This window comes from Panulirus ornatus, chromosome 11 (assembly GCF_036320965.1).
Source record: "Panulirus ornatus isolate Po-2019 chromosome 11, ASM3632096v1, whole genome shotgun sequence".
Taxonomy (NCBI): domain Eukaryota; kingdom Metazoa; phylum Arthropoda; class Malacostraca; order Decapoda; family Palinuridae; genus Panulirus; species Panulirus ornatus.
Genome location: NC_092234.1, coordinates 1,646,783 through 1,661,643, shown reverse-complemented (window position 1 = coordinate 1,661,643; position 14,861 = coordinate 1,646,783). Strand labels below are relative to the sequence as shown.

The following is a 14,861-nucleotide window of genomic DNA, read 5'->3' as shown; positions in this document are numbered from 1 at the left end:
CACATATGACTTAAACTCCCTATACCAAAAACACCAACACAGAAGTAATACAATCTAAATGCCCTCAGAATACTAAATGCACCAGATTTGGTCATGAAAAAGAATAGCTTAACATCCACTATTACCAGTTTGTCCACACCACTCTAAAATATACATCTGTGTCATCTGTCATGTCTCTCTATCTCTAATAATCTAAAAACAGAAATATTTAAATGAAACACTTTACCTTAACATTGTCTGCTAAAGCCCAGGCTGGTTTCACCATGTCAGCAAGTGAAGTTTTTGGCATACTAATGTGAACTCCTGCTGGTGAGCTAATACCAAAGTGGTTATCAGCAATACTGAGGCCAGACTGTGGTGCATGAGATGGTACAGATGGTGCTGAAGGAGCTCCTGGTGTAAAGAGTGGAGTGCTGACAGACTGACGTCCAGGGGTGGGAGAGGCAGTCACTTGTTTGAACACCACTCGGCCATCGCCCAAAACCATAGCTGATGATAAGAATTGTTTTAGTCATCTGAATTCTATTGTACAATCACTTTTTCTGACTGATAGATATCTTACTATGATTAAATACTCAGTGTTATATGATTCTTTATATTTGTGGCTAAAGAATCATTGCGCAGTATCATAATATTTCTTCATAAAATGGATTGAACCAGGGAATGTGAAGCATCTGGGGTAAACCACGGAAAGTTTTGTGGGGCCTGGATGTGGAAAGGGAGCTGTGCTTTCGGTGCATTATACATGACAGCTAGAGACTGAGTGTGAACGAATGTGGCCTTTGTTGTCTTTTCCCAGTGCTACCTCATGCACATGGGGGGAGGGGGGTTGTCATTTCATGTGAGGCGGGGTGGCGACGTGAATGAATATGGGCAGACATTATGAATTATGTACACGTGTACATATGTATATGTCTGTGTGTATATATATATATGTATACATTGAGATGTATAGGTATGTATATGTGCGTGTCTAGACATTTATGTATATACATGTGTATGTGGGTGGGTTGGGCCATTCTTTCATCTGCTTCCTTGCGCTAACTCGCTAACGCGGGAGACAGCGACAAAGTATAATAAAATAAAAAATGAAATAATAGAATGTAAATCTAGAAAAGCGAACAGCACACTCATGCTTATAACACATAATTATTTACTTTGTCTATTATTATTATTTTGCTTTGTTGCTGTCTCCCGCGTTTGCGAGGTAGCGCAAGGAAACAGACAAAAGAAATGGCCCAACCCACCCACATACACATGTATATACATACACGTCCACACACACAAATATACATACCTATACATCTCAATGTACACATATATATATACACACACACAGACATATACATATATACCCATGCACACAATTCACACTGCCTTTATTCATTCCCATCGCCACCTCGCCACACATGGAATACCATCCCCTCCCCCCCCTCATGTGTGCGAGGTAGCGCTAGGAAAAGACAACAAAGGCCCCATTCATTCACACTCAGTCTCTAGCTGTCATGCAATAATGCCCGAAACCACAGCTCCCTTTCCACATCCAGGCCCCACACAACTTTCCATGGTTTACCCCAGACGCTTCACATGCCCTGATTCAACCCACTGACAGCACATCAACCCCAGTATACCACATCGATCCAATTCACTCTATTCCTTGCCCGCCTTTCACCCTCCTGCATGTTCAGGCCCCGATCACACAAAATCTTTTTCACTCCATCTTTCCACCTCCAATTTGGTCTCCCACTTCTCCTCGATCCCTCCACCTCCAACACATATATCCTCTTGGTCAATCTTTCCTCACTCATTCTCTCCATGTGACCAAACCATTTCAAAACACCTTCTTCTGCTCTCTCAATCACGCTCTTTTTATTTCCACACATCTCTCTTACCCTTACATTACTTACTCCATCAAACCACCTCACACCACACATTGTCCTCAAACATCTCATTTCCAGCACATCCACCCTCCTGCGCACAACTCTATCCACAGCCCACGCCTCGCAACCATACAACATTGTTGGAACCACTATTCCTTCAAACATACCCATTTTTGCTTTCCGAGATAATGTTCTCGACTTCCACACATTCTTCAAGGCTCCCAGGATTTTTGCCCCCTCCCCCACCCTATGATTCACTTCCGCTTCCATGGTTCCATCCGCTGCCAGATCCACTCCCAGATATCTAAAACACTTCACTTCCTCCAGTTTTTCTCTATTCAAACCCACCTCCCAACTGACTTGATCCTCAACCCTACTGTACCTAATAACCTTGCTCTTATTCACATTTACTCTTAACTTTCTTCTTTCACACACTTTACCAAACTCAGTCACCAGCTTCTGCAGTTTCTCACATGAATCAGCCACCAGCGCTGTATCATCAGCGAACAACAACTGACTCACTTCCCAAGCTCTCTCATCCCCAACAGACTTCATACTTGCCCCTCTTTCCAAAACTCTTGCATTCACCTCCCTAACAACCCTATCCATAAACAAATTGAACAACCATGGAGACATCACACACCCCTGCCGCAAACCTACATCCACTGAGAACCAATCACTTTCCTCTCTTCCTACACGTACACATGCCTTACATCCTCGATAAAAACTTTTCACTGCTTCTAACAACTTGCCTCCCACACCATATATTCTTAATACCTTCCACAGAGCATCTCTATCAACTCTATCATATGCCTTCTCCAGATCCATAAATGCTACATACAAATCCATTTGCTTTTCTAAGTATTTCTCACATACATTCTTCAAAGCAAACACCTGATCCACACATCCTCTACCACTTCTGAAACCACACTGCTCTTCCCCAATCTGATGCTCTGTACATGCCTTCACCCTCTCAATCAATACCCTCCCATATAATTTACCAGGAATACTCAACAAACTTTTTTTTTTTTTTTGTCGCTGTCTCCCGCGTTTGCGAGGTAGCGCAAGGAAACAGACGAAAGAAATGGCCCAACCCACCCCCATACACATGTATATACATACGTCCACACACGCAAATATACATACCTACACAGCTTTCCATGGTTTACCGCAGACGCTTCACATGCCTTGATTCAATCCACTGACAGCACGTCAACCCCGGTATACCACATCGCTCCAAGTCACTCTATTCCTTGCCCTCCTTTCACCCTCCTGCATGTTCAGGCCCCGATCACACAAAATCTTTTTCACTCCATCTGTCCACCTCCAATTTGGTCTCCCACTTCTCCTCGTTCCCTCCACCTCCAACACATATATCCTCTTGGTCAATCTTTCCTCACTCATTCTCTCCATGTGACCAAACCATTTCAAAACACCCTCTTCTGCTCTCTCAACCATGCTCTTTTTATTTCCACACATCTCTCTTACCCTTACGTTACTTACTCGATCAAACCACCTCACACCACACATTGTCCTCAAACATCTCATTTCCAGCACATCCATCCTCCTGCACACAACTCTATCCATAGCCCACGCCTCGCAACCATACAACATTGTTGGAACCACTATTCCTTCAAACATACCCATTTTTGCTTTCTGAGATAAAGTTCTCGACTTCCACACATTCTTCAAGGCTCCCAGAATTTTCGCCCCCTCCCCCACCCTATGATCCACTTCTACTTCCATGGTTCCATCCGCTGCCAGATCCACTCCCAGATATCTAAAACACTTCACTTCCTCCAGTTTTTCTCCATTCAAACTCACCTCCCAATTGACTTGACCCTCAACCCTACTGTACCTAATAACCTTGCTCTTATTCACATTTACTCTTAACTTTCTTCTTTCACACACTTTACCAAACTCAGTCACCAGCTTCTGCAGTTTCTCACATGAATCAGCCACCAGCGCTGTATCATCAGCGAACAACAACTGACTCACTTCCAAGCTCTCTTATCCCCAACAGACTTCATATTTGCCCCTTTTTCCAAAACTCTTGCATTCACCTACCTAACAACCCCATCCATAAACAAATTAAACAACCATGGGGACATCACACACCCCTGCTGCAAACCTACATTCACTGAGAACCAATCACTTTCCTCTCTTCCTACACGTACACATGCCTTACATCCTCGATAAAAACTTTTCACTGCTTCTAACAACTTGCCTCCCACACCATATATTCTTAATACCTTCCACAGAGCATCTCTATCAACTCTATCATATGCCTTCTCCAGATCCATAAATGCTACATACAAATCCATTTGCTTTTCTAAGTATTTCTCACATACATTCTTCAAAGCAAACACCTGATCCACACATCCTCTACCACTTCTGAAACCACACTGCTCTTCCCCAATCTGATGCTCTGTACATGCCTTCACCCTCTCAATCAATACCCTCCCATATAATTTACCAGGAATACTCAACAAACTTATACCTCTGTAATTTGAGCATTCGCTCTTATCCCCTTTGCCTTTGTACAATGGCACTATGCACGCATTTCGCCAATCCTCAGGCACCTCACCATGAGTCATACATACATTAAATAACCTTACCAACCAGTCAACAATACAGTCACCCCCTTTTTTAATAAATTCCACTGCAATACCATCCAAACGTGCTGCCTTGCCGGCTTTCATCTTCCGCAAAGCTTTTACTATCTCTTCTCTGTTTAACAAATCATTTTCCCTAACCCTCTCACTTTGCACACCACCTCGACCAAAACACCCTATATCTGCCACTCTATCATCAAACACATTCAACAAACCTTCAAAATACTCACTCCATCTCCTTCTCACATCACCACTACTTGTTATCACCTCCCCATTTGCGCCCTTCACTGAAGTTCCCATTTGCTCCCTTGTCTTACGCACTTTATTTACCTCCTTCCAGAACATCTTTTTATTCTCCCTAAAATCTAATGATACTCTCTCACCCCAACTCTCATTTGCCCTTTTTTTCACCTCTTGCACCTTTCTCTTGACCTCCTGTCTCTTTCTTTTATACATCTCCCACTCAATTGCATTTTTTCCCTGCAAAAATCGTCCAAATGCCTCTCTCTTCTCTTTCACTAATACTCTTACTTCTTCATCCCACCACTCACTACCTCTGTAATTTGAGCACTCACTCTTATCCCCTTTGCCTTTGTACAATGGCACTATGCACGCATTCCGCCAATCCTCAGGCACCTCACCATGAGTCATACATACATTAAATAACCTTACCAACCAGTCAACAATACAGTCACCCCCTTTTTTAATAGATACCACTGCAATACCATCCAAACTTGCTGCCTTGCCGGCTTTCATCTTCTGCAAAGCTTTTACTACCTCTTCTCTGTTTATCAAATCATTTTACATCACATAGAAAAATGTAAATTATCAAAATAATACTAAAGAATTGTAATCTATATACACAAAAATCAAGATACTTACCCATCTGTTTCTCTGACACAGGATCAAGAGAGAGCCCAATGGGTCGGCTCTGCTTGTTAAGGCGAAGAGGCTCTGAATGGCATTTACGGTCATACATAACTTCATAGTACTGCTCACTAGCACCTCCACCATCTACAATATATCAACCGCTCTAATTCATCAATCTAGACTTTATCAACTACAACAATAATTCCAATGAAAAACTATTAATATAAGAAAATATTCCCAAAATGCTTTACCTAAATTCTACCAAAAATTAAACAAACATTAATGCACTGTCTATATGACACAATATGAAATTAAAAGAACAATGATATTTTGTAAATCATCAGATGTATATATGAAATTAAAAGAACAATGTTGTTGTGTAAATCATCAGATGTATATACTCAAAAAATGTGAATATAATAAAATGAAGAAGTGCATGACCAGGGTGCCTGTAACTGCTAAGCCAATCCTACTTTTAACAAAAAAAAGAAAAAATAGTTCAGTAGACAAACAGACAAAATAAAATCCACCTGCATGCCAAGTGTTTTCTTTTTCAGTGTCTGGAGATGAAGGAACTGGCAAAAGGCGTCGACGAAAGTGTGCAGAAACTGAGCCTGATTCATGTAAACAAAAGAGAACATCTCGCTGCCAACATGACAACACCTGAAATTCATTTTATTGTAATCAGGGATATCTGTGAAGTAAAAGTCTGAGTAATGATAGAGCTTTTTACATCAACAGATCAAGAAGTAAGATGATGTTTTGGGACAACATCTTGTAAAGGCCTACGAACTTTACATGCACATTTACATAAAATGGGTGATATATATATTAATAATTCATCCAGTAACTGAAGTTCCTATCATTTTATTGCTTGCAAGCCCAATGAGCAAGAGGCAGAGGAAATATAAACATGATACTTAAGGCAGAGACTAGCAATGCAGCCTTGAAGCTGCAGGAATGCCTGGTATGAGATCCTGAAGCTCTATCTCAAATCCCCTTTGTGAATAGGAACCTAAGGTTATAAAACAATTATACTGGAGAAACATTATCATAACATTATCATATATGAGCTTTACTGACAAAAACAAAACTATATGAATCATGAAATGATCTGCATGTGCATTTTGAAAAACTCAATTTAGGACTCACTGTTTCTTCAAACAATAAATTACCTGACTGAAGGGAGACAATGCTCGGTCGATAGCCACAATCCCTACAGTTTGGTTGATAGTTAGATCTAAAACAAGAATCTCTCTTGAATAAAGAAGCAGTAACTGGTCTCGCACTGTCCGGTGATACATCAGCTGTAAACACTCTGCCAACTGGCTCAAGTCATCACTTCTGCAAAATTATAAAAATAATCATCTCTGCCTCTCTAAGACATGCATTGGTCCTCCTTTACCTAGAGGAGAATGTTGACAGCAACATCTCTTCTAACACAATGCTTATCAACACCCTCCTAACTGGTGCTGAAACATAATGAGTAAACAAAATTTTTCCCTTCAGAAATTCAGTTTAGAGCTAAATTTTCCTGAGCAACAAGAGAGGAATAATGAAGGTACAACAAATCTCTTCTTGCTTCAGCATTATGCAGAACCATACTTAAAATATGGCAGTACTAGCTACAAAACTACCAAGGCACACTACATAACTTTAAAAGCTGCTTGTGCAATATAAATTATGTAAACTGAAGTTCTTCTCTATTTACAAAACCAAGCACTACATAGAATTATCATCTAAAACAACCCTAGCTTAAAAGGAATCAAATCACTGTATATAATCTTCTTAGCCTGAAGGATGAAATGAAATTATGACAGCTCAATTAGAAATAAATCAGCCATTAGATAATAGCAAAGGAAACTACCTCACCCTAAGCATACAGACAAGGGTCTTCAACTACCACAAATAATCAGTCATTATTTAAGGAAGGCAGCCATAAACTTACTCTCTACCTAAACTGGAGACTCTCGATTATCAAAATTAAACTAGCTTTAATTCTAGGATGATGGACAATACACCTAATCAACAATGTGAAATTCACTCTACATGTCTTTGTTTTTTCCTGTAAAATAATCCATCAACCTGGGTAAAAAAATACATAATTCTGAAACAAAAGAGGTCTGAACCTAATCTAATGCACTGTAAACCAAAAGCCTAAAACATGTTGAAAGTACATTTCATAACCTTTGTGTGAAAAAGTGCACTGACTCTTTACCATGTATATCCAGCAGATATAGCATAAAAAAATCTATGTACTTTTTAATCAATGGTAATTCATAAAATATAGCATTAAAATGACCACATACAAAATACTATAACTTAGCTTCAACAATAACTAGCCTTCTGAGTAATACATAGAAATTTTTCAGGTAATCTAAAATGTTCAAAAGGCTGAACAATACACATGAAGCTCACTCTCCTATATGAATATTCCTTTAATATTTGTTTTATTATTTTTTTTTTATCATACAGATACACCACTGATTTTTCAGCACTCTTGGTTCCAAAGCCTTGTTGGATTAACCATTTTGCTGGACCAAACATGATCACATAATAATAATTCTTCAACACACCTCTAACCCACTATTATACATCTCCCATGTGTCTAAAGTATACCATGGACTGTTAGAAATATAAATTAACCAAATAGTAAAGGTTTGAGCACCCTAAGATGGTAAGTCTGTCCTTGGATTGTTTGAATCCAGTGGCATATCTAGGGTATGGCAGGTAGGGCAGGCACCAGAGGCATAATGGTGTCCTGGATCCAGACAATGATTCGAATCTTAAAGATTTAGATTTCTTGACCGTGAAAACATATCTTTGGCATTTGGAATCACACTGATATCATTATCAGTTTAATAGTTATTTACAAAAATTGATATTTCCGTAATGGCGTCCTGGATTCATACAATGATTCAGATCACTCCTAAAATCTAATCAATTGGTCCTTGTGTCATTTCTGCCTTTCCCTGATAATTTCAGGAAAATTTGTTCATAACTTTTGTTGAAGGTTGCTCACAGAAAAACAAACGCCAGTAAAAACATAATCATCATTTGCTTCTCAGAATCGCTGTCTGCATAAAATTTCAATATTTTCTCCCTTTGCTGCTTTATATCATAAACAGTTGATGAACCAATACTGTAGATGCCACACAGCTTATGCACCAAAACACCACAGTCCATTTTTTTCAACAGTTCTACTATACCTTGGATCAACATGGTGTTTACGTTTGACACCACGACTGACACTCATATGTCCTAAAAGCCACAGCTTGGGTTAAGTTTAATCTATGAATCTCACAAAGTTGTGGTATCACCACCGAGTCCAGTGTAAAGAATGTAAATAAGTGCACCCTACACACAACACCATCTAAGGCCGCCCAGTAAACTAGTCTGGTGGCCGCGTTAAGTTCAAGTTCCCTCATGTAATTTTGTCCGAACTAAAGGAGGTACTGAACCATCAGTTGCCGGAATTTCGGTGGTGTACCTGTACTTCATCGCTGCTTCCCGCATCAGCAAGGCAGCGCCAGGACAGACAAAGAATGACCCATTCACTCATATACACACACACATACACATATATATATATATATATAAAGGTAGATATTGGGTGCTTTGGTCGAGGTGGTGTGCGAAGTGAGAGGGTCTGAGAGAATGGTTTGGTGACTGAGAGAATGGTTTGCTGAACAGAGAAGAGGTAGTGAAAGCTTTGAGGAATACGAAAGCCATCAAGGCGGCAGGTTTGGATAGTATTGCAGTGGAATTCATTAAAAAAGGGGGTGACTTGTGTTGTTGAATGGTTAGTAAGGATATTCAATGTATGTATGGATCATAGTGAAGTGCCTGAGGATTGGTGGAATGCATGCATAGTGCCATTGCACAAAGGCAAAGAGGATAAAGGTGAGAGTTCAAATTACAGAGGCATAAGTTTCCTGGGTATTCCTGGGGAATTATATGGGAAGGTATTGATTGAGAGGGTAAAGGCATGTACAGAGCATCAGACTGGGGAAGAGCAGAGTGGTTTTAAAAGTGGTAGAGGATGTTAGGATCAGGTGTTTCCTTTGAAGAATGTGAGAAATACTTAGGAGAAATGATGGATTTGTATGAAGCATTTATAAATCTGAAAAAGGCATATGATAGGGTTAATAGAGATGCTTTGTGGAAGGTTTTAAGAGTATATGGTGTAGGAGGTAAGTTGCTAGAAGCAGTGAAAAGTTTTACCAAGGATGTAAGGCATGTGTATGAATAGGAAGAGATGAAAGTGATTGGTTCCCAGTGAATTTCGGTTTGTGGCTGGGGTGCGTGATGTCTCCATGGATGTTTAATTTGTTTATGGATGGGGTGGTTAGGCAAATGAATGCAAGAGTTTTGGAGAGAGGGGCAAGAATGCAGCCTGTTGTGGATGAGAGGGGATGGGAAGAGAGTCAGTTGTCGTTCACTGATGATACAGCACTGGTGGCTGATTTAAGTGAGAAACTACAGAAATTGGTGACTGAGTTTGGTAAAGCGTGTGAAAAGAGAAAGTTGAGAGTACATGTGAATAACAGCAAGGTTATTAAGTTCAACAGGGTTGAGGGACAAGTTAATTGGGATGTAAGTTTGAACAGAGAAAAACTAGAGGAAGTGAAGTGTTTTAGATATCTGGAAGTGGACTTAGCAGAGGATGGAACCATGGAAGCAGAAGTGAGTCACAGGATGGGGGAGGGGGCAAAGGTTCTGGGAGCGTTGAAGACTGTGTGGAAGGCAAGAACATTATTTCGGAGAGCAAAAATGGGTGTTTGAAGAAATGGGGGTTCCAACAATGTTATATGGTTGTGAGGCATAGACTATAGATAAGGTTGTGCAGAGGAGGGAGGATGTGTTGGAAATGAGATATTTGAGGACAATATGTGGTGTGAGGTGGTTTGATCGAGTAAGTAATGAAAGGATAAGAGAAATGTATGGTAATAAAAAGAGTGTGGATGAGAGAGCAGAAGATGGTGTATGGAAATGGTGTGGACATATGGAGAGAATGAGTGAGGAAAGACTGACAAAGAGAATATATGTGTTAGATGTGGAGGGAAGGAGAAGCAGGAGACCTACTGGAGGTGGAAGATTGTAGTGAAAAAGATTTTGAGTAATCAGGGCTTGAACATACAGCAGGAGTGTGAAAGGCATGCAAGGAATAGAGTGAATTGGAACAATGTGGTATACCGGGGTCAATGTACTATTAATGGATTGAACCAGGGCATGTGAAGCATCTGGGGTAAACCATGGAAAGGTCTGTGGGTCCTGGACGTGGAAGAGGAGCTGTGGTTTAAGCGTACTACACATGACAGTTAGAGACTGAGAGTGAATGAATGTGGCCTTTTTGTCTTTTCCTGGTGCTACCTCGCTGGAGGGGAGCGGGGGGTTGCTATTTCATGTGTGGCGGGGTGGCGACAGAAATGGATGAAGGCAGCAAGTATGAATATGTACGTGTGTATATATGTACATGTCTGTGTATGTATATATTGAAATATATATGATCAGATTGGGGAAGAGCAGTGTGGTTTCAGAAGTGGTAGAGGATGTGTGGATCAGGTGTTTGCTTTGAAGAATGTATGTGAGAAATACTTAGAAAAGCAAATGGATTTGTATGTAGCATTTATGGATCTGGAGAAGGCATATGATAGAGTTGATAGAGATGCTCTGTGGAAGGTATTAAGAATATATGGTGTGGGAGGCAAGTTGTTAGAAGCAGTGAAAAGTTTTTATCGAGGATGTAAGGCATGTGTACGTGTAGGAAGAGAGGAAAGTGATTGGTTCTCAGTGAATGTAGGTTTGCGGCAGGGGTGTGTGATGTCTCCATGGTTGTTTAATTTGTTTATGGATGGGGTTGTTAGGGAGGTAAATGCAAGAGTTTTGGAAAGAGGGGCAAGTATGAAGTCTGTTGGGGATGAGAGAGCTTGGGAAGTGAGTCAGTTGTTGTTCGCTGATGATACAGCACTGGTGGCTGATTCATGTGAGAAACTGAGAAGCTGGTGACTGAGTTTGGAAAAGTGTGTGGAAGAAGAAAGTTAAGAGTAAATGTGAATAAGAGCAAGGTTATTAGGTACAGTAGGGTTGAGGGTCAAGTCAATTGGGAGGTGAGTTTGAATGGAGAAAAACTGGAGGAAGTGAAGTGTTTTAGATATCTGGGAGTGGATCTGGCAGCGGATGGAACCATGGAAGCGGAAGTGGATCATAGGGTGGGGGAGGGGGCGAAAATTCTGGGGGCCTTGAAGAATGTGTGGAAGTTGAGAACATTATCTCGGAAAGCAAAAATGGGTATGTTTGAAGGAATAGTGGTTCCAACAATGTTGTATGGTTGCGAGGCGTGGGCTATGGATAGAGTTGTGCGCAGGAGGATGGATGTGCTGGAAATGAGATGTTTGAGGACAATGTGTGGTGTGAGGTGGTTTGATCGAGTGAGTAACGTAAGGGTAAGAGAGATGTGTGGAAATAAAAAGAGCGTGGTTGAGAGAGCAGAAGAGGGTGTTTTGAAGTGGTTTGGGCACATGGAGAGGATGAGTGAGGAAAGATTGACCAAGAGGATATATGTGTCAGAGGTGGAGGGAACAAGGAGAAGAGGGAGACCAAATTGGAGGTGGAAAGATGGAGTGAAAAAGATTTTGTGTGATCGGGGCCTGAACATGCAGGAGGGTGAAAGGAGGGCAAGGAATAGAGTGAATTGGAGCGATGTGGTATACCGGGGTTGACGTGCTGTCAGTGGATTGAAGCAGGGCATGTGAAGTGTCTGGGGTAAACCATGGAAAGCTGTGTAGGTATGTATATTTGCGTGTGTGGACGTATGTATATACATGTGTATGGGGGGGTGGTTGGGCCATTTCTTTTGTCTGTTTCCTTGCGCTACCTCGCAAACGCGGGAGACAGCGACAAAGTATAAAAAAAAAAAAAAAATATATGTATAATAGAAATATCAATTATTCTTATTATCATACTTAATCGCCATCTCCTGCATTAGAGAGGTAGCGCAGGGAAACAAATGAAACAATGGCCCAACCCACCCCCAGACACATGTATATACATACATGCCCACACATGCACATATACACACCTATACATTTCAATATATAAACACATATACATAAACAGACATATACATATATACACATGTACATATTCATACTTATTGCCTTGATCCATTCCCATCGCCATCCCACCACACATGTAATAGCTCCCCCATGGCGGGATAGCACTATGAAAAGACAACAAAAAGGCCACATTCGTTCACACTCAGTCTCTAGCTGTCAGGCGTAATGCACCCAAACCACAGTGCCCTTTCCACATCCAAGCCCCACAAAACTTTCCATGGTTCACCCCAGACGCTTCACATGCCCTGGTTCAATCCATTGATAGCATGTCGACCCCAGTATACCACATCATTCCAAATCACTCTATTCCTTGCATGCCTTTCACCCTCCTGTATGTTCAGGCACCGACCGCTCAAAATCTTTTTCGCTCCATCCTTCTACCTCCAATTTGGTCTCCCACTTCTCCTCATTCCCTCCACCTCTGACACATGTATCCTCTTTGTCAATCTTTCCTCTCTCATTCTCTCCAAGCGACCAAACCATTTCAATACACCCTCTTCTGCTCTCTCAACCACATTCTTTTTATTATCATACATCTCTCTTACCCTTTCATTACTTACTCGATCAAACCACCTCACACCACGTAATGTCCTCAAACATCTCATTTCCAACACATCCACCCTCCTCTGCACAACCTTATCTACAGCCCATGTCTCGCAACCATATAACATTGTTGGAACCACTATTCCTTTAAACATACCCATTTTTGCTCTCCAAGATAATGTTCTTGCCTTCCACGCATTCTTCAATGCTACCAGAACCTTCACCCCCTTCCCTACCCTGTGACTCACTTCCGCTTCCAAGGTTCCATCCACTGCTAAATCCACTCCCAGATATCTAAAACATTTCACTTCCTCCAGTTTTTCTCCATTCAAACTTACCTCCCAATTAAATTGTCCCTCAACTGTACTGAACCTAATAACCTTGCTCTTACCCATATTTACTCTCAGCTTTCTTCTTTCACACACTTTACCAAAATCAGTCACCAGCTTCTGCAGATTCTCACATGAATGAGCCATCAGCACTGTATCAGCAAACAACAACTGACTCACTTCCCAAGCCATCTCATCCACAACAGACTGCATACCTTCCTTTCTCTCCAAACCTCTTGCATTCACTTCCCTAACAACCCCATCCATAAACAAATCAAACAACCATGGAGACATCACGCACCCCTGCCGCAAACTGACATTCACTGAGAACCATTCACTTTCCTCTCTTCCTACTTGTATACATGCCTTACAACCTTGATAAAAACTTTTCACTGTTTCTAGCAACTTAGCTCCCACACCATATACTTTTAATACCTTCCATAAAGCATCTCTATCAACTTGATCATATGCCTTCTCCAGATTCACAAATGCTACATACAAATCTATCTGTTTCTCACATACATTCTTCAAAGCAAACACCTGATTCACACATCCTCTACCACTTCTGAAACCACACTGCTCTTCCCCAAGCTGATGCTCCGTACATGCCTTTACCCTCTCAATCAATACCCTCCCACATAATTTCCCAGGAATACTCAACAAACTTATACCTCTACAATTTGAACACTTACCTTTATCCTCTTTGCCTTTGTACAATGGCACTATGCATGCATTCTGCCAATCCTCAGGCACTTCACCATGAACCTTACATACAATAAATATCCTTACTAACCAGTAGACTACAGAGTCACTCCCTTTTTATATATATTCCACAGCAATACCATCCAAATCCACCGCCTTGCCGGCTTTCATCTTCAGCAATGCTATCTTCCACAACCCTATATATGCCCACGCCTCGCAACCATATAACATTGTTAAAGCTACCATTCCTTGAATAACTATCAAATCAACGTAAGTGATAAGTTACCTGCCTCAAGCTTTTCATATAATGGTTCTTCAGTAATTTCAGGTTTCAAGTGTGCTTACTTCTTCAGCCATTCATGTTCTTTTTAAATATTAACTTTAAGTGAGCTTCATTTTCTCAAATTTTGACCAATAATTTTCATCAATGCTAAATGAAGTTACTTTTCCTTGTACACATGAAAGTTTTGTTACTTCTTATCTTTGTTTTCTTTAATTTCCTAAAAGCATTCTTTAATTCAAAATATACATCTCCACCACGAACATTCCATGTCATTCTGCTATTAAAAACATACACAAAATGCTTCCAAACTCTTCCTCAGACTTCCATTCAGCTTTTATTACTGCTCATAATCATCGCAAGTACATTACCTGAGGCAAATCAATCCTTTGTTCAAATGAAGTGTGGTAAGCTCTCCTTGTCATCATCTGATAAGTCATTCTGGTCTTTAGGTAAGGGCATCACAAACAGCTTCTGTTGCTCTACCTTTCCTTCATTCTTCCATTCTGATGGTACAACAGCTA

At 40.7% G+C, this 14,861-nt stretch overlaps 1 protein-coding gene across 1 annotated transcript in view; it reads right to left on the bottom strand.

Moving 5' to 3' along the window:
• The window catches only part of LOC139751177 (WD repeat-containing protein 11-like), a 147,431-nt gene that overhangs the window by 109,386 nt on the left and 23,184 nt on the right, over window positions 1-14,861 (bottom strand). The window contains exons 6-9 of the mRNA XM_071666300.1: window positions 6,541-6,709; window positions 5,896-6,028; window positions 5,378-5,509; window positions 227-489 (exon numbers count right to left, since the gene is read on the bottom strand). Of these exons, the coding sequence (XP_071522401.1) occupies window positions 227-489; window positions 5,378-5,509; window positions 5,896-6,028; window positions 6,541-6,709 (697 nt within the window). The remainder of the gene's footprint in view (window positions 1-226; window positions 490-5,377; window positions 5,510-5,895; window positions 6,029-6,540; window positions 6,710-14,861) is intronic.